The 23,742-nt window shown below is 44.5% G+C and overlaps 2 protein-coding genes across 9 annotated transcripts; one reads left to right on the top strand and one right to left on the bottom strand.

Annotated features, from left to right (window-relative positions):
* The first annotated feature begins 1,273 nt into the window (after positions 1-1,273).
* TMEM14A (transmembrane protein 14A) lies at positions 1,274-8,616 on the top strand. Of its 3 annotated transcripts, none has more exons than XM_065835040.2 (5): positions 1,274-1,373; positions 2,697-2,782; positions 5,397-5,498; positions 6,956-7,043; positions 8,024-8,616. In XM_065835040.2, the coding sequence occupies exons 2-5, from the start codon at positions 2,707-2,709 to the stop codon at positions 8,061-8,063; spliced, it is 306 nt and encodes a 101-aa protein (XP_065691112.1). In that variant the 5' UTR covers positions 1,274-1,373; positions 2,697-2,706; the 3' UTR covers positions 8,064-8,616. The 3 variants fall into 3 exon arrangements, with proteins under 3 accessions (XP_065691112.1, XP_071663099.1, XP_065691113.1); XM_071806998.1 differs by lacking the exon at positions 1,274-1,373 and adding an exon at positions 1,405-1,524; XM_065835041.2 differs by lacking the exon at positions 1,274-1,373 and adding an exon at positions 2,112-2,281.
* A 1,558-nt stretch (positions 8,617-10,174) lies between these two features.
* Positions 10,175-20,437, bottom strand: LOC136099275 (glutathione S-transferase). Of its 6 annotated transcripts, none has more exons than XM_065833268.2 (8): positions 20,333-20,437; positions 19,304-19,427; positions 17,082-17,188; positions 15,939-15,990; positions 15,565-15,697; positions 14,438-14,579; positions 11,168-11,299; positions 10,175-10,516 (listed from the first exon to the last, which is right to left on the bottom strand). In XM_065833268.2, the coding sequence occupies exons 3-8, from the start codon at positions 17,166-17,168 to the stop codon at positions 10,394-10,396; spliced, it is 669 nt and encodes a 222-aa protein (XP_065689340.2). In that variant the 5' UTR covers positions 17,169-17,188; positions 19,304-19,427; positions 20,333-20,437; the 3' UTR covers positions 10,175-10,393. The 6 variants fall into 6 exon arrangements, with proteins under 6 accessions (XP_065689340.2, XP_065689342.2, XP_071663097.1 ...); XM_065833270.2 differs by having other exon boundaries at positions 19,330-19,427; XM_071806996.1 differs by having other exon boundaries at positions 19,330-19,427; positions 20,389-20,415.
* Between the last annotated feature and the right edge of the window lie 3,305 nt (positions 20,438-23,742).

The following is a 23,742-nucleotide window of genomic DNA, read 5'->3' as shown; positions in this document are numbered from 1 at the left end:
ATTCTTTATTGGTCAAGAACAGCTCACTTGAGAGAAAGCTAAAGAAATACTAAGGAAAGTGAGAAAATACAGATTAAAAACAGCTTTTAGTGGAGTTGCTCCAGCAAATGGGGCTAGCAGATGAGAAGTCAAAGTGTTAAAATAACTACATCAAGCAGTTTCATAAGTTAGCTATGTGTTAGAATCTGAGTCTTGGAGTTTGCGCCTGTTGGTTTCTCCCAACAAACAAAGAACATCAGCATTTGGTCCATGTGCCTGCTCGCCTGACTTCACACAGGCAACCCTCAAAGTTTCAGAGAGGCAGAGGAGAACAGGGAACTGCTTGAGAGAGTCCAGCACAGAGCCACAAAGGTGATGAAGGGAGTGGAGCATCTCCCGTATGAGGAAAGGCTGAGGGAGCTGGGGCTCTTTAGTTTGGAGGAGACTGAGAGGCAACCTCATTAATGTTTTTAAATATGTAAAGGGTGAGTGTCATGAGGATGGAGACAGGTTCTTCTCGGTGACAACCAATGATAGGACAAGGGGTAATGGGTATAAACTGGAACACAGGAGGTTCCATTTAAAGTTGAGAAGAAACTTCTTCTCAGTGAGGGTGACGGAGCACTGGAACAGGCTGCCCAGGGGGGTTGTGGAGTCTCCTCTGGAAACACTCAAAACCCACCTGGATGCCTTCCTGTGTAACCTCATCTAGGTGTTCCTGCTCTGGCAGGGGGGAATTGGGCTGGATGATCTTTTGAGGTCCCTTCTAATCCCTGACATTCTGTGATTCTGTGAGAAGGAGAAGCCACCCTGTGTGATGGGGAGAGGGGTGCCCGGCACAGCGACGACCCTGTTGCCGGGTCGTGGGGTGTCTCTGGGATGGCACAGGCAGGACACCCCAGCCCCTTGCCCAGCGACGGGCACCCTTCGGGGACAAGTGGCTCTGCAGACACAACTCTCTCGTTCACTTCTTCAATCCCCGGCAAGGCGGGCCAGGGTTTTCAGGCTTAAAAGACTAAAATAAGCCCTGGACCGTTCTGCTGGCCGTGGAGCCCTGGCAGACGAGCCGCCTGAGGGCAGGACGAGGAGTCCCACAAGCCCCCAGCCCCGGAGCCAGGACACAAACCGCCGCTCCCCCCGCGCAAGCAGTTCCGCAAGCGGCAGCGCAGCCGAGCCCCGCGGCGGCGCCGCCGTGATGGCAGCCGGCGCCCTCCTTCCCCCGCCCGGGAGCCGGCCCGCCGAGGGGCAGCAGCCGCGGAGGGGGCGGCTCGACGGGCGCCACTGGCTCAGCCGAACGACGGAAGAGGGCCCGGGACGTCTCTCGGTGGCCGCCGGGCGCGAGAGGCGGGGCCGGTGGAGGTCGAAGGGCAGCGGGGCGGGCGCGGCGGGACGAGGTACGGCGGGGCGGCCGAGAGGGGTCCAGCGAGCCTGAGCCGCGGCGGGGGCGGCCGAGAGCGGGCGGGCTGCGGGAAGGGCGGCGGGACTCCCCGACCGCGGCCACCGGCCTTCTCCGGAGGCTCGGCCGCCAAGGGCGGGGAAGCGAGCGTGAGGCTGCACCGAGCGGAGGCGGGAGAAGCGGAGGAAGCGGGCGGGGGGCGCGGCGGGCAGGACGGGGAGTCCCCACCCGCGGGAAAGCTCCTGGCCTCGGGCCGCCTGCCTGCCTGGGCTGCGGGTGCCGGGCGAATGGAAGGCCGGGCTTTGAGCCCCTGCAGCTCCGCAGGCCTCCGCTTGGGGGTGCTGTGGGTCCCTAAAACCGCCTGCCTTCCCGAGGGGGGCGACAGCTGGGAGGGGAGGGGGGGGAAGGCTCGCTGTGAGTTGCTCCCCTTAATATTAAAGGCTTGATGTGAAATTATGATGTCTGCCCTTTCCTGCCACCCCTTTAACACTGAGACCGAAGCCACACCTGCTCAAGGGAAGCTGGCACTTAATTAAGGGTGCACTTAACTGGGGAGATGGAGGGGTCATGTGCATGGCTCCGAGCGGTGGGGACACTTGTGGCTCAGCCGGGGCAGCGGGGATCGGTGTCACCGCAGTAACTTCTAGAATGTTTCTGGGAGGACAGAAGCTTAACTTAGGATAATACACCAACATCTAAAGTTGAAACAAAAGGTGTGTAGACAGAAACAGGATAAAGCTTCTGTATCTATAGCTTCCTGAAGCCGGCTGAGGTTTCTGCCTGGAAGCTTTGTGTCGACTCTGAAAACTCTTTCTGCCTGGTGCTGCAGGGCCTCTGACATCCCGCCTGAAGGACAGCAGGGACAGCCTGGTTGACAGGGCTCCAAGCTGTGTGCTGTGAAGATCTGTATGTGTCCATTGCATCTGCCTGGATCCACTGTATGGCACAAGTGCAATAAATGTGATACTTCAGGCAGTGACAAGCTTTTAGCTTGCATGCATGTATTCTTAATGGAAAAAGAGATTCCAAATACATGCCTGACATACCAATTTTCCCAAATGGAAATACAGTATACGTAGATACTGGGGTGAAAGGAAGAGCAGCAGTTAGTGAAAAGATAATTGAAGTAGCCAATAGACACACTGTCACCATTTCAGTGTTTCAACACAGTAGTCAAACATGACTTAGGAGAGTGTAGTGTTATTTAGAGCACTTTAAGTAATGACTTTTTTTTCTTTTTTTTTCTTTTTTTTTTTTTCTTTTTTTTTATGAGGAGGAGGGAACTTGTTTGTCCTCATTTCCAATGTGTTTTCTTCTCCAGAGTTGGGACCATGGCTATTGACTGGATTGGTTTTGCATATGCTGCATTGCTGGCTGTTGGAGGTGTTGTAGGATACACTCGTAAAGGTAAACACAGGGACAGTAGGATTTAGAAATTATAAGTTTCATTGCTGCTGTGCTTTATAAAAAAGAACTGATATGAAACATGAAAACTTTGCTGCATTACTGCATCTTAAATCCATCCTGCACTAAAAATTAGCTGAGTCTCATGAGATTTACTTGGGTCAACTTAAGCATTTAAGTGCTCACTTTTTTCTGTTACTCTAACCGATGAGTTTGTTTCCAGGGCAAAAAGTGGCTGTCATGTTATCTTTGACCTTCAGTGTATTTTGGACCTTCTCATTCCCTGTAGCTTTTCCTGTGTTGACCCCAGCAGATAATCTTCAAGTTTGATGATGACACCAAGCTGGAAGGAGTGGCTGACACGCCAGAAGGCTGTGCTGCCATCCAGAGAGAACTGGACAGGCTGGAGAGTTGGGTGGGGAAAAAAATAATGAAATACAACAAGGGAAAGTGTAGAGTCTTGCATTTGGGTAGGAACAAACCCAGGTTCCAGTATAAGTTGGGGAACGACCTGTTGGAGAGCAGCATAGGGGAAAGGGACCTGGGAGTCCTGGTGGACAGCAGGATGACCATGAGCCAGCACTGTGCCCTTGTGGCTGGGAAGGCCAATGGCATCCTCGGGTGTATTACAAGGGGGATGGTCAGTAGATTGAGAGAGGTCCTCCTTCCCCTCTACTCTGCCCTGATGAGACCACACCTGGAATATTGTGTCCAGTTCTGGGCCCCTCAGTTCAAGAAGGACAGGGAACTGATGGAGAGAGTTCAGCGCAGGGCAGCAAAGATGATGAAGGGAGTGGAGCATCTCCCATATGAAGAAAGGCTGAGGGAGCTGGGTCTCTTTAGTTTGGAGAAGAGGAGACTGAGGGGTGACCTTATTAATGTTTATAAATATATAATGGGTGAGTGTCACGAGGATGGAGCCAGGCTCTTCTCTGTGACAACGAACGGTGGGACAAGGGGTAATGGTTTCAAACTAGAACACAGGAGGTTCCACTTAAATTTGAGAAGAAACTTCTTCTCAGTAAGGGTGACAGAGCTCTGGAACAGGCTGCCCAGGGAGGTTGTGGAGTCTCCTTCCCTGGAGACATTCAAAACCTGCTTGGACATATTCCTGTGTAGCCTCATCTAGGCGTTCCTGCTCCGGCAGGGGGATTGGACTAGATGATCTTTTGAAATCCCTTCCAATCCCTAACATTCTGTGATTCTGTGATCTTTGATTAAAGCTTATTTTCTTTGGAGTCATCCTGGCTTGATTTTGAGATTTCCATGTGTACTCTGGAAAGAAAACCCTTTACCTGCATATGCTGATCTAGTGGTTAATTATCTCTTTGATACTAACTCTAAGATAATCAGGTCTTAGGTTATCATGTACTATAAAGCAAATTTTCCACATTTCAGTCATTTTTGCAGTCCTTTCCAGCGAGCAGCGCCCGGCTGGGCACCACATCCCAGCAGAGGTCGCGGTGCTACCGGGGACATCCAGGCGGGGTCTCCAGCGTGGTCCCTGTTTGCTCTCCCTCAAAGTGCAGATCCCAGGAGCACATCAGTCTTCTTTGCTGTGGCTGTTTTACACCCCGATTCTTGCAACTCAGGGTCACTGTTTCCCTGTGTAGCGTGCATATGCTTTGCTCTTAGAAACATGGATTTTCATTTGAATTTAAGAAAACACTGTAGTTTTTTGTTTGCACACAGCTGCACTCACTGACTCCCATTTGCTTGTTCTCTTCACCTTTAATAGTTGGTTAGCCCTTGTGGCAAATCTAGATTATTTTTTATTGGTAGTAATTTGTGTTTTCGTGCAAGTTCCTGGTCAAAAATATTCAGTATAACAGGGCTGGGAGCTAAGAGACATCTGGGGATCTGGATTTCTTAATTTTTTAAACATTTGGGGACCAGCTTAATCCAGTTAATGCCTGCTGTACTGATTCTACACTTCTATCATACGGTACCCCGTCAAATGCCTGTTCAGAAATCTAGGTGTATTACTGAAACTCTGGGCTTTATGAACCAGTTTTGTCATAGCACTGAAAGAAGATACTGAGTTACTTTTAAAAACTGTACTTTCGTCTTCATTGTCATCTAATTGTTTTAACTGATTTTCAATACATCATTCATTGAATGTGATGTTGATGATACCATTTGTTTGTCCAGGACTGATGTCAAACTGAAAGGTTTATGACTACACCTGTTGTCCAATTTGCCCTTTCTATATATTGACACATTTGTAACATTTTTGGAGACTCCCAAGTGCTGCAATGTGTAGTTAAAATCAACAGCTAGTCCAGAGAAATATAAAAATGTTTCTAAAGTTATGTATGGTAGAGAAAATAGCCAAATTTAGGTTTGTGCTTCAAAAATTATTTTTCCCAAATTGCAAGTATTACGAGATCTTCTTCATCTCCCTCTAATCTAGTCACCTTTCCCCAGTGCCATGCAAGAGGATGACCCAGTTACAGAAAAATTACCTCGCTGTGCACAATGTGTGCACTAGCCGCACTGTGGGAAAATTTGTTCTGGTTCTAAAATATTTGGATAATACTCTGTAGAGGCAGAACTCCTATGTCAAGATCGAGCTTAAAGATGTATTGAGAAATAACATTTGAATGGTTTCTTGCAGGTAGTAAAATCTCGTTAGCTGCTGGTCTCACCTTTGGTTCTGTGGCTGGTTACGGAGCTTACTGCGTAACATGTGATCCAAGAAATGTGAAGATATCGTTGTGTAAGTATTTCACTGTAGTAAACAAAGAAAAACCAACAAAAACAAGCAGTTTCCAGAATTGCATGTAAAATTCTCTCGTATTGAATTTTGAGCATTGCTTTGGTTTAAATGTTGCTTTTTTCTTAATAGAGTTATACACTTCAACTTAGCTTGCAGAATTCAAGAGCTTAAATGTGTAACTGCCAGATAAGGCAGATGATTCACACAAAGCGAGCAGGTGTGCGTTACCGTTTGGCAGCTCCTCCTGTTACGAGATGATTGCCTAGCACTGCAAATATTGTGAAATCCAGCTGAGAAACATGGGAAAGTACTGGAATAAAATCATTAAAGCTACAGATTATAATGTAATTTGAGAAGTAAAGTAGGTGTGGGATCCAGTCTTGCATAATGTAATGTATCCTTAGCTCCCAGTGAAAAAAATAGTGTGACTTAGCATTTTTCCTTTGCTGATAAGAAAGCTGGGATACAAACTGCGCAATAATTGTCACATTAGCTGGTTTGCCATGAAAGACTTATGGACACAAGGAACTACAGTGATTAACCAGATGGTTTAACTGCTCCATAAAAAAGGGAAGGGATTTGTGTAACTGCCATAAAGCCCAGCTGCCCATGAGAAGTCCTGCCTCTCTGGCTGCTTCTAGGAACCATTTCATTTGACAGTCTTTAATGAAGTTAGCCAGCTTTGCAGAGTTTATGCGTTCTCATCAATGTTCTCATTTATGTAGCACTCATAGGAAACCACCTTGCCTTATCAGTTCATTGCTACCTCCATTTTTACGTAAAATTGCTCTAGGAAGAAGATGCAATTCCTTTCATGATGTTTGTTCTCTGCTACTTGCACTGCATTTATTGCCCTCTTGGGCTGTCCACCTCTTGTCACAGATAAGGATGGCTCCCTCCTAGCTAAAGGAAACAAGGGAGCTTGTGGTCTTGATGAAGGAGACATTGGTAGCCATATGCTGTAGTGAAAACAACTGGCAAACCTTCCCATCTAGTTTTTAAGGCTCAGCAGATGAAGAGCCAGCATTATGAAAGGAAAAGAGATGAAGCAGGATGCTCTACTTAGAAAACACCTGCAATGATCTAGGGTGATGGGATTTATGAGACACTGTTCTTGTAGTTCAGCATGCATGTCACTGTTATGATGAAGATTCTTCCTACTTTATTTGTATCCCTGTGAATTTAGATGTGGAAGAGCAGAATTCACTGTTTGACGAAGTTACTTAGCATTTGTGGAATAGGATTTAGCATTCTGCTGTACCAGGAAACCGTATTTGTAGCTGAAAGAAATCATAACCGTGTATTTTGGCAAAACAAGAATGTTTTATAGGCCCTCTCTCTGATCTAATGTTTTTTTGAATTGTAGTTCATAACAAAACATAGCAATGACTCTCCATGTTCCTGAATGGTCCAGTGGGAGAAGTGAGAACATAAATATATTGAATTGTCTTTTACAGTTTCAGCTTTTCTTTTGACCATTATAATGGGAATGAGGTTCAAGAGGTCCAAGAAATTAATGCCAGCCGGACTACTAGCATGCCTGAGGTAAACATGTATTGAGGATCTTAATGTAAATATCTCACTGATTTTGAAATAGTTGCCATTCAATATCTGATTCAAGCCAGTATCAGCGGAAGTTACTCTCATCCAACAACTGTTTTAAGTTAAATTAGTTTTGAGGTCACAGTCCTGTTTCCAGTGGGCAGATTTTTCATTTGACTAAGCAGATACATCAGATATGGAGTGACTTGCTCAGCAAAGAAAGGAGATATCTGTAATTAAATATTAATGCATACTGATAAGGTTCTTGAAAGAACCTGAGGTAAGCCTCAGTGTTTTTCAACACATATGTGTAAAATCAGTCATCTAGTTTAATACAACACAGTCATCTTAAAAGAGACCAACACTTCGGTTCAGAAGTGCTGCATTCACTGCTACTCAGCACCTTTGAAAGCTGGGACATTTTTGACCTGACCTAGAGCCTTTGGTCAGTATTACTGCAAATCATGATGTTTCCAACCAGTCTGATCACTATGTTGCTGGTGCTTATTTTGGCATTCTGTAAAACAGAATTTTCTGTACTTATTATTTTGGAATTAAATTATTAAGTTGAAACTTTTTCCCCATTGAGTCTGTAACTCAAAATATTTTTCAACTGTAAGTCAGAATCTCTGTCTTCTGATGGGAGAATGACTGTTGCTTCATTGTCACCAGATCGTAAAACTCCATGGACTGTGTTACTCCAAATACATACAGAAAGGAAAAAATCAGACACAAATTGTCAAGATGCAAAATTTAAGAATCATAACTAAAGCTGGAAAATGTTATTTTCCATTGTGGTTGGCTTTTCAGGCTTGGGCAGACAGCTGAGGCAGTAGATTTAGACATTTTGAAAGATTGCTTGCTGGGGGCTGTAGTGTCAGGTATTTATGAATGCGCTGTTACTTAATGATGACTTTAGCTGGTTTTGTTCATGCACAGCTGTATTTATGGTTTTTGTTCTGTTGTGTTGTGTTTTTTTTCAGCCTTTTGATGATTTTGAGGCTTGTTTTTATGCTGCTGTAGGAGAATTTAGCAGCTTGAGAACCGAAGTATGACTGCCTTGGCCAGCGAACAAAAAGGCAAGCTCTCCAGACTTGAAAGACAAGTTTGAACATGAGTCTTGCCTTGCATTTCTTTTCTGTAAAAGGTCTGTACCTGTAATATGATTATTGACATTTGCTGATATTTTGAAAGCTTTTTTTAGAAACTAAAACCAATGTTTTATTGAGGATATATTTTGATCTACTTTCATTTAAGCAGTCTGTTGACTCAAGAGATCTTTCCCTGTAAGTTTGATCTCTTTCAGGGGTGTTGAGCACCCCAAGAAATTGAGTTAGTCTTGCACTGTATCTCTGAGAGAAGAATATATATAATACGTTTATGCTAAGAAGATGTATTGAACCATAATTTTGTAGCTTCTCAGATTAAGTAATCAATTCTAATCATATTGTCAGTCACTAATCAATAAAGGCATGAGCCTGTACTGTGTTGCACTAGAAAAGCCACCTTTCTTTCTGACACTGGTTCTACATGTAAAAACTATCATCAGTGTTCAAATAAAACATAAAATGTTCAAGGCTCCTCATTTTTTTCTGCAGACCAGAGCGGTTTTGTCACTGGAAGAGTCTGGTGATCTGCTCTGTACTCACTGCTGGTTTAAAGCATGTACTGTGCTCTAAGTTCCCACTGACATGAACCACAAGCTGAGGAATTTTCACCATCTTGCACAAATAGGTTCTAAACTCTCAGTCTCAGTCCTCTTTAACAGGTTTGCCAGTGTGGTTTTATGCAGATTATCTTGCTGGAGTCCTCCACAGGAATGTGCAGCCAAATCGATAGGAAACTGAATATGGGTGAGTGCACTATTGAAGACAAAGAGAAATTTGGCTTCATTTTTTTCATACAGTGCTTGCTTACAAAGGGTGTCATATGTAGATCTCAGTGCTGTGCAAATCCATCAGCAGAATACCAGGTTTATTATTCTTGGCAGGGGCTTAGGTGGTGACAAGGTGCTGTGAGCAGCTCAAATGTGTAAGGCACAACTGACCAGAAAGAAAAAAGGACCAAAAAAACCACCAAACCCTAAAACAAACACCAGCCCTAAACCACAGCTTCCAGTACCGGAATCTTTTGCTAACAAATGCTGTTATCAGTCATATCCGGGTCTTGCCAGGCTTTCAGGTGATTGAGCTGGTGTGTTATGGACGTCAGATTGAGGTGACAGCTGGACACATAAAATGTGGTTCATTTCATCCTGAAGCAGAACTTCAAGCGATATCAGAGGAATTGAACTGCCACGTACCATAGCAGGTCTTTTGCATAGGTCAGAAAAGGAGTTAACGTTGCTGGGCAGCAGCTCTGTTTACACACGGCCTAATCAGTTCGAGTCCTACTGAGAAAAACAACTAATTGCAAGGAAGATGAATAGTTCATGGCACAGTTCTTCAAGAGGACAGCGATGGTTCCCACAAAATAAGGGTAAAGAGTCCAAAATAGCAGTGAATGCTTTTAGCACTGTTGAGATAAAATTATTTTACTGAACATGTAAGCAGGAAGTACAGTTCTCTCTACAACTACTTGGGAAGCGACTGGAATAGGTAAAACTTTACAAAAAACAAACAAACAAAAACAATCAAGAGGCATTTTCCTTGCTGTGACCCATCTAGCCAAGCAGCAAAAAGAAAGACAAAGGGGATAGGTGGCTTCAATGGCTGAAAACCATATCAGGTGAATTGAACACATGGACTCGATCTCTCAGTGAACAAAATCTCTTTTGAGAGATTAATGTGGGGATTAAACAGGTTTTTTTACTTTTGCCCATAAATTTATGAGGATCATGAATCTGTCATTAACTTTTTAAACCACAGCTCTGAATGTACAGAGCAGCAGTGAAATACAGCAGGGGGACAGTGAACTTTGATCTAGGAGATGACCTAGTGAGGAAAAAATGATAGATTCTGGCCCAAATTTAAATCATTTCCCCATTTTTATGGAGTGGCTCTTCTCCAGTTTATTAAAATGTGGGGAGGAAGGGGAAGAGGGGTTTCTTTGCACAGTACTCTGGAAGTTGCAACTGAAACATTTTACCCTACCAGGCACGCATTGTAATTAAAAACCAAATCAAAACAAACCCACAAAGTATCAGCATATTTTATTTCATGTAACTGCTCCATGAAATACCACTTTCTGGACTCAACAGGTCCAAATCAGTCTTCTACTCTAATTTAAAAGTGTATCATGTTTCAATGATTATCACATGATGCAAGCCACAGAGCACATCTATGCAGTTTACACTTAACAAGGCACAGCTCTGCTAATGCACTGCAGTTGTGTTATCTTCAGCAGCCACACGATTACATATTGAATATTTTCTTCACATTGGCAATAAACTTCTCGTCTGGGGGTGGCTTCCTCTGGCTGCCAGGCTGCAAGAATTTTTTGATTGTTGGAATGTTGCTTGTTCTTCCTTTAAAAGCCTGTAAGAAGCAGCAATAAAGCCAATGAGAGTCATGAAACCATAATTCCATCCTTTATAGTTTATAAATCAAGTTACTTGGATTTTTACTTCTCAGACATACTCACTAAAGAGAGAAACGCAGTAGCTCCTTATAGCCAGCTCAGCATTCAGCATTTTCCATTAAAAAAAAAAAAGGAAAAAAAAAAAGAGACAAGGGCAGTAATACCTCAATGCAAAGCACCGTGGAAGACAAGACATAATATACTTAACAGCTCTTGTATATGATTTCTTCAAAATATAATTTTGTCAGAAAAAAAAAGGACAGGAACTGCAGATACAACAGGCTGCAGACTTCCCCTCCTGATGCCAACTGCTGTGTTTGAAGACATGGAAGGAGCAGTTACAGGACCCAACTGGCAGGGTTAGTCAGTGAGCTCCTGCCAGCTGAGAACAGCTGGGAAAAGTAGAGCTGGAGAAAGGGGGAGCTCCCAGCAGCTCTGGGGACAAAGCAGAGCACGTGTGTTCAGGTTGTTGTGGTCAACACAAGCAGACCAGAGAACTGTCAGTTAGATAGTACAATGGTTCAGAGATTTAAACATCAATTAGCATTTAAAACTGGGCAGTGACATCTGTATGTTACACTCCATCTTGACATCAGGTGGTTACTAACCTGTAGCAGAGGGAATGCAGACAGTACATCAGGCTTACATTCTTCTACCATTAAAATGGCTTCCAGCAGATGGATGTCTGCCCAGCTTAACTTGTTGCCAACAAGATAATCATGGCCATGATCTTTTAAGGCCTACAAAATATCAATGAAAAAGTCACATAAGATGTAAGACTTTTATCTAGGTATTTCATTACAAGTGGACTTCTACAGAAATACATGGCAGAGTAAATCTATGCAGGAAATCTGTAAAGTCAGAAAATGACAGGTATTCTCAGAACAAGAAATTAAATTAGAACTCATGTTTCAGTGTGTGTGGACCTATCACTCACTCTAATCTACTGCACCAGGTAACTGTAGCAAGTCCAGTCCCATAACAAAGACTTAAATCATAAAAACTGGACCAAAGTAACTGTAAGAGACAGTCAGGACAGTTTACCTGCAGTGTACTTTGATTTAAAAAAAAAAAAAAAGTCATGTGAATTCCCAGTTGTTTCAGCAAAATTTAAAATTGCTCATTAGTTTGAAACAGGCCAGGAATTAAGGAACTTCCCACCTTCCTGCCTTTCCACCCTTCTTCCTTTTGGGAAGGATTGTGGTGGTGAATATTGCAGCACAGCTTCAGAACAGTTACCAGCTCTCCAGCCTACCGTTTTCCCGAAGACTATCACCCTTGTAGCAGAAGAAGGAAATATGTCTGTGCCTAACACACTCTTAACGCTACACTTCAACAACAAGTATGTACTAAAACTAGGACATCAGTCTATGACTTTGGAAGCTGATTCCTTCTCTAGTCCCACCTGCCAGTTTTACTATGGACGAGGCAGTAACCTCTGACAAGAGGCAAGGTAACTTCATGTAGTTATTTCCCATACTGCTCCAATAAGGTCCACCACAGCTTGTCTATCAAAGCCATAGGGAAATTCCCAACCAGAGCATCAGAACCAGATCACCTGCAGTGCTTCATGTTACCTTTTGCTGCTCTATCTGGCTGCTGTTTAAAGTGAACACTCATAGCTACCGGTACTTTCTATCAGGATTGCATAACACATAGACTGCAAGTCCTGCTAAGCGGCATCAAAATACAATTTAAACAGCTGGCAAAGAAGGAAAATTATTAATCCTTCTAACAAAGTTAGCTAGGCTAAAAATCATGGAGAAGTTTAGCTGTGAACAAGGATTATTTTAAATACTTTCGTCCGGTGAGCAAACACACTAAAACAAAGGGGAGGGTGATAGTATCACGCTTGCCCATGACAAGCTGTGGGATGGGACACCAAGGTTAGAGGCACAGGGTGCTAGTGATGGCCCTCAACCTGTGGCTCTGAGACATGCTGGGTACACTGCAGCACACCGGAGCTCTTATGGAAATAAGCCAGGGGCTCCTGAGGTAACGGAAACCAACAAGGCAACACCAGTGAAATATTTCAAAGGAACTAAGGGGTGTTCCTCTAAGAAGGTGACACAGCGGACAGCCAAGCTGAAGAGCCTCTACACCAATGCATGCAGCATGGGCAACAAACGGGAGGAGCTGGAAGCCACCATGCTGCTAGAAGGCTACAAGCTAGTTGCCATTACTGAAACTTGGTGGGATGGATCCCATGAGTGGAGTGTGGTGATCAATGGCTACAGGCTGTTCAGAAGGGACAGATGAGGATGGAGGGGTGGAGGGGTTGTCCTCTACATCAGGAGTTGGATAGTGGTGAAGACCTGTCCCTGAAGAATAACCACAAGCAGGTCGAAAGCTTATGGGTAAGAATCAGAGACCAGGGCAACAACGGGAACCTTATGGTTGGTGTCTACTACAGGCTGCCTGATCGGGGGAGACGACTGATGAAGCCTTCTCACACCAGCTACAAGAGGCATCGCACTTGCAGGCTCTTTTCCTGCGCAGGGACTTTAACCACCCCAACATCTGCTGGAAAAGTAGCCCAGCGAGCTGTAAGTAATCCAGGAAACTCCTGGAGTGCACTGAGGATAACTTCCTCAGCCAGGTAACAGACAGCCTTACCACGGGGGATGCAAAGATCAGCACGTACAATCAACCTCTCTCAGCACTGCCTTCCATTGGTATGGCCGTGGATCTGTGTGAATTCTGACTACCGGAGTGCTGGCTTATGTCACTTATGTGCGCTTTTTTTTTTTCACAGGGCAGCCTCTGTGGGTTTCACTTGTGCAATTCAAGGCTCTGATAAAGAGCAACATGAAATTGCATCAAGTCCTGTATTTTTTGAATGGACTTCAGCTGCCTGTGAACCAAGGATTCAAGCTAGAAGCCTGGCCCAGCTCTGAAACAACACAGCTTTGTATGTTTAGCACAGACTTCCAAGGAGACTGCTACGCTCTGAAAAAGCACTGTGAGAGTCTGTATAGTACAACTATACCAGGTACAAAAGGTAAAACTACAAACAGAAGTAGGATAGTGAGATTAGGATCACAGCTGGCTCAATTCAAACAGGAGAATGTTAATACACACACAAAAATTAAAATATCCTGAAAGGAAAAAGAAAGCACCAGAACAAACAGCAAGTTGGTAGAAAATGGCAACTAAGTAACACCCAGCCTACATTCCAGGGAGAAGCACAGAACAACCCGTCCCCTCCTGACCAAGTCTTCCCTAGCCAGACTCTGCATGTGCTCTACTGGGGCAGCAAGCATACCAATGCTTCATGCAGCTCATCAGAGGCCAACTCTTGAGCACATGCAAGCCAGTAAATAATTGCTTTATGCTTTTAAGCTATAATACATCTATCTTGTTTGCAGAGCCTCTTTGTGCATACCTAAGGATGCCCAAATAGTAATTCAGAAAAAGACAGTAATAGTCTGTAAGTAGAACATGTTTAAGCAATGAGTTTGAGAAAAATCACAGAATTAGGACCTTAACTATAAAGCCCAATTATATTTAATGTTGAACAGCAAGAGTATATATGCTTTCAAACAATAAGTTCTGAAATCTGGCACAGGTATTTAAATTATTAATTTATGCAAAATGCTAGGAGCTATCAGAGTAGCTTAGTAGCTCAGTTTAAAAAGTAGGATCTGTTCTTTGAAGAGTCTTAATGAAGACAGCAAAGATACTCAGTACTGAAACCCACCCAATATGATTTTGTGGCCCTCTTTTCACATGGCTGAATACTGGCTCCATCATACAGTTCCAGAGTTGTACTGTTGCTTCCCTTCTGGAAGGGAGGTGTGTGGGGACAGGGGAGTGGGCTGGGAGCGACCCTGTACCCCACTTTACTGTCTGTGGACTACTGGTGATATATCACTTACCTTTTCATAAACAGGAAAGTACCTGGTTGTAGCTCGTTCAATGATCAAGGCAAGATTCTTTTCTTTTGTGTCAGCTGGTTGAAAAGGGAGATACATGATCATTCCCATCAGGTCTGTTGTTCCCTCCACATACATGTCAATCCTGAAACAAATATTTTTATTTAACATTTATCATTTGAACATTTCATTTTGGTTATTTTCCTGAAATACAATGCTGAAGTGATAATGGAGTAAAGTGCTGATTAATGAATGTAGCATTAAGACACTAGTTTGCTTCCTTGTTCTTCCACTTTGATTACAGCTCAGTTTTTTTCAAAGCACAGATCTTTATAAAAAGGCAACAAGCCAGGCATAAATAAGAGTCTGCAACTAATGCATTTAAAGTGGAGTTCACACTGTTTTCCACTGATAACCTGTTTATCTATACTGTGGGAGAAAAGACCACATAAGCAAACCACTCTAGTGAAAAAAAAAAAGTTTTGAGGTCTAATTATGAAAGAATCAAACAATAAATTGCCAATTGCCAGCTCAGACATGCCAGTGCATAGTAATCCCCACGATCTCTGGAGTTGCCCCTCCATTATCACAGAATAAACCCTTTACAATAAGTTGTAGTCACTTAGATTTAAGGACTTTACCTTCTGCATTACTTGGTTTTTAAGAAAAGAGTAAATAAGGATTTTTGCTTTTGCATTATCCTTTTAGTTATGACAATGGAAAGTATCTACAGCTTACATAGCAAAGTAATATTAGGAAATATTGCTTAAACTTTCAGTAGCATTAAGCCGCTGAACATGTCTTTTTTAAAATTAGCTGTGAAAGATTTTGAATAAGTAAATTAGAACGCTTTAAAGACATTTCATTTTTTGCAGTCAGCTGTAGTTTTTACTACTGCTTTCCAGTAAAACAAACAAACAAAAGGCAAACTTAGCCTTTATTATTATATTATTATATTATTATATTTATCCATCAGAAAGTCCATTCATCCAATCCCTGGATCCAAGGAGACAAAGCACTGGCAGATGTATATGCACCTTTACATGCAGATATTTCAAAGCAATATTCTTCTCACAAATTTTAGAAACAACAGAAGAGTATTAGTAAGGATGGTAGCGCTGTTACCATACCAGGCTCTCTCCTTCAGATCCTTCCCATACAGGTTGTACTTTGCTGCTATGTAGCTGAGGATGGCTCTGCTCTGCACCATCTTCATCCCATCAATCTCTACCATGGGCACTTGCTGGAACATCAGGGATCCATCTAGGGAAGAAAAAGCAGCAAATGACTCAGACTGCTGCAGTACTACACTGAATCTGAGAAAGACACCTGGTAACACATGAAGACATTTCCCGTTCTGAGGGATGAAAGCATTCACAAGCAAGCAGGTCTCTCAAATCTCTCTAGAGGTCATATCATATTGGAGGTCTTAGAAAAATCTCAACTGTTGTCCTTTTACTATATTGGTGTGAATTTATGTTCAGGGTACAGTTTACAGACTCACCATTGCGTAATTTTTCTAGGTCTTCCTTCTTTTCTATGAATTCTTCCTCAAACTGAAAAACACAAACAGGAAACACTGTGTCACTGTGAAGGGAATGGGGAAGTGGAAGGAAGTCTGGAAACTAGACTCCGCCTCTCCACACTATTCCCCATACTTCTCATGATTGCATTGACTCCCTACACCAGTTCTTCATCTCTGCTCCAGCAAATAGCCCAGGACTAGAGTGTCCCAACCCCACAGTAACATACAATGCTTTACACTTAAAAAGACCCCTTCCTTCATTATAAAGACCAGCCTACGTGACTGCCCGAACAATTAACAGACACCAAATCATCCACTGAAAAGTAGATGATGCCACATGAAATACTGAGAAATTTTTAATAAGTTATGCCTCTGTTACAAAGCATTTATCTCCTTTTTTTCCCCCACTGGCATGTTGGGCTTTTTTCGATTAGGAGGACATTTGAGAGAGGGAAAGATCTCCGTTTCCTCAGCACTCGTGCTCTGGAGCTTCTCCATCAGCAACATTCACAACTGAGCATCATTAAAAAGCCATTTCTTTCTAACACAATATAAATAGTTTCTGAGAAAACAATTTCAAAGCACTGTATTCAAGCAAAAATAGCATGTAGAAATTAATATGCCTTAGGATGGTTTTCACCTGATGTTAATGTAGATAGCTGCACTGCAGCTTTGCTGATTTCTCCCACTCTGATAGGAACTAAAGAATAAAAAGCACTTTGTTTGGAGATAATGTTCTAAAGATTTTCATGTGGTACACATGGTCTTTCAGTGGAGAACAATCATGAGACTCGGAGAAGTAATGAGCATTCAGAAAACCTCAGAGATAACACAGTTTTGGTCTGGAACGACAATTTAAGATCTCCTCAGCTTAAAGTAAGTTTCAAAAATGACACTTAACTATCCTCTTTATATGTTAAAATCCTTTTACTGGGCAACTGTTGCTCAAAGAATACATTAAATAAAAACCACATGAGACAGTGTATCACTGAATCTAGTATTCTGCACCACAACATGTGATGTGCATATCTCTAAGCATAGACGTAATTGGGAAATGTTTTCAAAGAATACTTACTTTAATCACAGATTAATCTTATGACCCTATCAAAGAAAGATACAAACCTCAACCCCGGCAGCTGCTAATAGCCATCGGATTGACTCCATCTTCCCCCTTCCCTTGGTGTAGTGCAGCTTTGGTTTCCCCGCCATGATTTCAGAGTTCTTGTTTCCTGATAAATTCAAGAAAATTATCTTATAGCAAGCACATTTTAAATTAGCATTTAAAATGTTCCACTCCGAACTGCTAAACCCTGTTGGATGAATGTGAAAGTCGAAGGGCAATGAAGACCCAGATACTTGGGCTTGATTCAACCAAGTTTCCTGTGGATTAGTGGAAAAAAAGAAATAGTACACATTACCAGGAGAGTATGCAGCAATTTAAAAAAAGAATCATGACAGAATGTAGTAAGTATCTATCAAATCATATCTTAACACAGCTTTAAGAGCTGATGAGAGTTTTACAACCAAAGCAGATTTGTAGCATATTCCTGAATAAATACATTTTAAAACTTGTAGTGATGTAATCTATTTAGTAGGTGTTTGGTTTTGTGACAGCATCCCTGTCATACCAAGCTTGAAAATGTACTATGTCAAATGAATTGTTTCACAAGAACACCAACTCAGAGACACCAGCACTGTCTTCATGTCTCTCATTATGAAGCTTCAGCCCTCCATGCTGCTCTGCCTTTAGGAATATGAGCTTGTAACAGCAATATATATTCCAGCATATATTTCACCAGGCTTGCTGTCTTCCATATTTAGCTAGTTATGTTTTGACCATTACTCAAGTAGCAATGTATCAATTATAGATAATCTGGTCCAACTTCAAGACCCATTCCAATTTATAAACAGTTAAACTGTAACAGGGATTTATAACCTATTTGCTCTGAAAATTAACTTTAAAATCAAAACCAAACAAAGGAGACCATGACCTCTGTTGGACAGACAAGTCCTGAGCAATGCCCCCAGCAGCAGGGGGCTGAAGTCAGCCCACTGGATGAAGGCGCTGGGATGAAACACTTCATTTTGGATTTCACTAACACCAAGGGTAGTCACACACCACAGTATGAACCCAGCAGCTGATGTAAGCCTGGTGCTGGAAACAAAGCTAACACTGTATTCTTATCGCTAATGGGTCCCAGAAGGACAAAGCAAATTTAATAAGAAGACAGAGTCACAGATTAACAGAGTGCTTCATCATTAAGGCAAAGTGTTGTCTGTTTACATGCAGGGTTATTTATTCTTGCATAGACTGCACAGTATGTAATTGAGCCACAAAATGGAAACTTTGGCCGTAGTTCCAAAGACACCAATGAAGAGGCACACATAAATAGCACAGAAGTGAGAGGAGAGACTGCATCCCTGGCCATCTTCACCAAACTCCTCACAGAAGAAATCTGGTACCTCAGTCCAAAATACAGGTCTTCAAAAACACTGCTCAGTTTCCACCAATCCCCGGCAATGCTTATAACCCCAAATGCCTCAGCCTCTTCCAACAAAGTTCTCCTGACACAGAAATATGTGCTTGATAATAAAGACTTGATTATGTCTTGACAGTTCAGACTTGGCATCCAGACTAGTGCTGCTGGATGCCCAGCTGGAGTTCTAATTCTTGAACAGCAACAGGGAACATAAACAAGGCATTTAGAGAAGGGATTTGTGCTCTAGACCCCTCACCAGCCTCATCACCCTCCTCTGAACTCTCTCCAGCACCTCAATGTCTTTCTTATGACGAGGGGCCCAAAACTGAACACAGTATTTGAGGTGTAGCCTCACCAGTGCTGAGTACAAGGGGATGATCACTTGTCTGGTCCTGCTGGCCACACTATTCCTGATACAAGCGAGGATGCTGTTGGCTTTTTTGGCCCCCTGGGCACAGTGCTGGCTCATATTCAACCCGGTGTCAATCAACACCCCCAGATCCCTCTCTGCCAGGCAGCTTTCCAGCCACTCTTCAGCAAGCCTGTAGCACTGCCTGGGGTTGTTGTGACCCAAGTGCAGAACCCAGCACTTGGCCTTGTTGAACCTTGTACTTGTTCATCACGGTTCTGTGTAGGAATTGGTCGAGGCTTGAGTCTCCTTGCTCAGGTAAGAAAAAGCTTACATTTTCCTGAAACTGCACTGCTTAATCTCTGAACGCTTACACAGGGTTGCAAAGTACTTTGGTGACACTATTACTGCTCTGCATTGAATACCCCTTTGTAAAGCAATGAGTCATAAAAGAGTGGCCAAGCTGGTAAATTATACTTAAATAGCAACAATGGACCTGAAAAGAAATCACAAACCTTTTTGATGTTCTAGTGGATCTCACCTTCCTTGGACCTCAGCCAGGTAGTTGCCAGAGTAACAGCTACCACTGTGATCACTGTATTAAAGAGTCACCTCGTCCAAAATAACTCAGGCACCAGCCTTTCAATGAGAAACAAGTTATGTGAAATTAACAGCAAACTCAGAATTAGCTGCAAGATCTTAAACATTCTTCCTAATTGGATGTGGACCCCAAAGCAGCTCCTCGCAACGCTTTGTTCCTCACACACAGCTGCACAGGGCTGCTCCAGCATAGTGACCCTACAGCACAGACCTCGGACTGCATTGGGCCTGGCTCGCTCTCGAGGCAGTCTTAAGACTAACTGCTAATCAGTGTGTGCTTCCTACCAGGATTCAGGCCAAGTCTTGGCTCAAAATGCCTTCCTTCCACCACCTGGGTTAGGAGGATCGTTTGAACGAGGTGAATGGCAGATTACCCCGAGAGATTCTGAAACCTTTAACTCCAGACAGCAACTCTGGTTCCGATTCCCTTCTGATCCCACCCAGAGCCAGACACAACCCCGCTCCGCGCACACCCACTCCCCGGCCTGGGCTCCTGCTGCCGGGGAGCAGGTGGGGTCACCCCAGACACCCACCCCGGCCAGCGCCGCAGGACGCTCAAGCACCTTCCCGGAGCAAAGGCCGCTCTGCCACGGACCCGCCTTTCGCCCTCCCGGCAGGGGCCCGGCTGGCGGACCCAGCCCCGGTGTGCGGGCTCCGACCCGTGCGCGGGTGCCCCGAGAAGACAGGCAGCCCTGTCCTGCCCTCCTTCCCTCCACACCCCGCCACGGCGCGAATCGCGCTCCTGCGGCTCCGCAGAGGCGGCAGCACACGGTCCCGCGGCCAGCGATCGGCCAGCGATCAGCCCGCGGAGCAGCTACCCGCCCTACGCCCCCACCACAGGCCGCACTTCGCAGCAGCAATTCACACCGGGCCCACTTCCTCCGCCGCCCCGCGGAGCCGCCGACCCCAGCAGCAGCCCCCAGCCCGCCGCTGACAGTACTCACCGCCTGATCTCCGGCCCCACCGACTCCCCGCAGACTGCCCGACCCAACCCGCTCACCCGGCCCGCCGTTCAGGGACCCCGGCCGCTGCCCTCGGGGGCGGTGCTGGGCAGCCTGCCCGCCCCTTACCTCCCTCAGGCCTGGTGACCGCAGCTTCACAGGATCCTGTAATAGCTTTAGTTGCAAGGGCACCTTAAAACCAGCTAGTCCAACACCCCCTGCCATGAGCAGGGAACATCTCCAACTAGATCACGCTGCTCAGAGCCCCGTCCAGCCTGGCCTTGACTGTCTCCAGGGTCGGGGTATCTACCACCTCTCTGGGCAACCTGTACCAGTGTTTCACCACCCTTATTGTAAAATTTCACCAAGGGCCAGTTAAGTCCTGCAGCTAAGCCGCATCCCTAAGCCCTGCAAGTGTAGCTGAAGGAAAAGCCACCTCAGGCTTGTCCCCGAAGGCTTGTGAAGCGACTTTGTCCGTGGGGCTTGGAGGTGAGTGGAGTGCTGTGGCTGCACCTCAGAGGGACATGGCAGCCAGGGCATGGGGAGCTGGAGAGAGGATTTGAGGCCCCTGAGGCAGCGGTGAAGGGGTCACAGGGATGATGTGACTGGGGAAAGGGCCTGGGCCACAGCCCCTGTGCAAGGGCTGCCAAGCTGTTGGCGTGCCAGGGACTCTGGCTCTGTGTGGCCAAACGCTGGGGTGTGTGTGCAGGCTCCTAAAAACACCGGGCTGTGCAGGGACTCACACAGCAGAGAGTTGGCAGCCACAGCCAAAGTTTCTGCCTTGAGTTTCTGACAGTGCCCAGCAGCTGCAAGTACTGCCTGAATGCTTCGATGATTGTTGCAGGATGCAAACCCCCCTCTCTCCCCCTCTCTCCTTCAGTATGGAAGGAGTAGGCACATCTCCCTCTCTTTCTGTGTTATGTTTAACAGCTTCTTTTGTTTGGCCCCAGAGCACCCTGCCAGGGCCATTAGGAGCAGGGAGTGCCGAGGCCCAGTGAGCCACTGGGCACCTGCGGCCAGTGTGGGGGATGTTTGGAGGCTTCAGGGGCACCCCACAGCCAATGTGGGGGTGCAGAGAAGCTTCTGGAATGCCTACAGTCAGGTCTGATCAGCCTATAAAAACCAGGACTCTCGTCGAGACTCCGCCCATTGTCACGGGTCTCTAGGAGCATGAGCGATATGCTGCCACTGAGAGCTCCCCCCGCCAGGATGGAGACTCCGCTTGCCTTGCCGCGACGGATGTGAGTAAAACTTCTCACAGGATTGCAAGTATATTTATACTTTCCATGCACATTTGCACGTGTAATTTTCCATGCTCAATACGAGCACGTGTATAAATTATTTCCTTGCACAATCGTGAGTGTATGTTCCTCCCGTGCTTCCACATAAGCACGTGTAACTTTCCATGCACATTTGCACGCATACTTTCCATGCTTAACACAAGCACGTGCAACTTTCTGTGCACATTTGCACGCGTACTTTCTGTGCTTAATACAAGCACGTGTACCTTCCGTGCACATTTGCACATGTAACTTTCCGTGCTCAATCCGAGCACAGGTATAAATTATTTCCTTGCACAATCGAGAGTGCGTTTTCCTCCCATGCTTCCACATAAGCACGGGTAATATTCCGTGCACATTTGCACGTGTATTAACCCTCGCAGGATTGCGAGTGTATTATAAATTTACCCTCGCAGAATTGCGAGTGTACTAACTTTCCGTACTCACTACGAGTACGTGTATCTCTTTAAAAATAATCCCGCACCGTGTTCAGGCAAGTGTGTACTCCTCCGGGACTCAGGGACAGCTCCGGCATTGTTTTGGGTGAAGCCACGTGCATGCACTCTGTGGACCACCTGTTGTATTAGTTGGTGCCCCTTAATAATTTTCCTCAACTGATATCCGAGTAGTTGCTGGCCCTTAATAATTTTCCTCAACTGATATCCGAACCTGTATTCAAGTCACTTTTGGAGTGCTAAAACCCTGTTTCTCACTGGTTTAATAAAAGTTGTTTTGGACCCTGTTGTCCCTTAAACTGACCTCGGGGTGCCTCCGTGACAGTGAGGCAAGAGGGAAACAGCGCATCCAACAACGCTGAGTGATATGTGCTCTCCTGCAGAAAAACATGGTGTTTTTTCCTTTCTTGATGCTAAAAACTGATTCTAGCTTCATGATATTGCTTATAAAGAAACTGTTTGTGTTAGCAAGAGTTTTAGTGCCCTGAGTTTGCCCAGCCTAGAACTGCCACTACTTACCATTAGTTGGTTTTAGTGTACTGGCTGTTGCATTTACATAGTTGGTTGATTTGGTCTTAAATAATACACATATTTCTGTGTTCAGCTGTCTTGCTATCCTCTCAGTAGTAGAGATTATATATAAGTGATTATAATGTACAACTCACATGCAACTTATATTTCACTGAGTTTAATATAAAGTGACATAACAAAGTGGTGCATAGTGCTTTTAGCTTCTGTATTAGACCTTTTGTTAAAGGAAATATTGGTGAAGCTACAAGAGTTTAAATGTCTAGTGACAAAACAGGTGCAGCAGGGCCTCTGGGCCCAGTGTACTCCAAGTTAAGTTCAGAGGAAAGCTGAATCCAAAGCTGTCATCCCTATGAAACCAGAACCTGCAGGCTTTGCCTGGCATTTCCCAGAACAGATGCATCACCCACTGTTTGGGCTAAAAGGTCTCTTCATTTTCCAGCCAATCTTGGGAATGCCAGGAAGACAGAACCAGAGAACCCTTAGGTATGTAAGTAGCAGCAAGAAATCATGAAAAAACCTGGTCTTCATTGTCAATAGTAATGCTTTATTTCAGATATTCTATCAAGTAATTGAAGACATTTTTGTTGTCCAGTGTACCCCTTAATTCAGTGAACTATTTCATTTGCTGGCACGCTCCTGCAGATTTACATTGGAAATGTCTGTGGTAGTCTAAAACCAGTGCTGTAGCTAAAGAAAGAGAGATCAAAAACTTTTTCAGTTTTCATTAATTCCACTTCACCGCTATCAGCAAACACTCAGACCATGATAGAGTTTCTGTGGGTTTAGGTTGCTGCTCAGTGGAAAATTGTCATGATTCTTTGTAAATCTTCTTCTTTCGGTGCTGGTTTCCTCTGGCTGCCAGGCTGCAGGAATTTCTTTATTGTGGGGATATTGCTTATTCTCGCTTTGAAACTCTACAAAACAAAACCAAAACAGCACTATGGTAACTGTCAGACATTTAAATGTTATCCATGCTCTAAAAAAAAACCATTGTGCATTGATGCTGCAAAAGAATCTACATGCTTCACCTCAGTTTTGTGGCTACAGTGACAGCAAGTAGCAATAACTGTCAGTATCTGGGGCCAACTAAAAGTACTTTGGATGTTTGGTTTTGTCTTCCATTTCTTTCCCCACCCTCCCACTCCCC

This window comes from Patagioenas fasciata, chromosome 3, assembly GCF_037038585.1.
Source record: "Patagioenas fasciata isolate bPatFas1 chromosome 3, bPatFas1.hap1, whole genome shotgun sequence".
Lineage (NCBI taxonomy): Eukaryota > Metazoa > Chordata > Aves > Columbiformes > Columbidae > Patagioenas > Patagioenas fasciata.
Note: the sequence above shows the minus strand (reverse complement) of the source record. Positions and strands in the feature narration are given on the sequence as shown.

Bases quoted from the DNA above. Each gene is read 5' to 3' on its own strand.
- TMEM14A (XM_065835040.2), top strand. From the start codon at position 2,707: ATGGCTATTGACTGGATTGGTTTTGCATATGCTGCATTGCTGGCTGTT. The intron at 5,499-6,955 runs GTAAGTATTTCA...TGTCTTTTACAG, and splicing joins AAATGTGAAGATATCGTTGT to TTTCAGCTTTTCTTTTGACC. The intron at 7,044-8,023 runs GTAAACATGTAT...GTTTTTTTTCAG, and splicing joins GGACTACTAGCATGCCTGAG to CCTTTTGATGATTTTGAGGC.
- LOC136099275 (XM_065833268.2), bottom strand. From the start codon at position 17,168: ATGGCGGGGAAACCAAAGCTGCACTACACCAAGGGAAGGGGGAAGATG. The intron at 15,991-17,081 runs GTTTGTATCTTT...TGTGTTTTTCAG, and splicing joins TAGCAGCTGCCGGGGTTGAG to TTTGAGGAAGAATTCATAGA. The intron at 15,698-15,938 runs GTGAGTCTGTAA...TTTCTTCCCTAG, and splicing joins CCTAGAAAAATTACGCAATG to ATGGATCCCTGATGTTCCAG.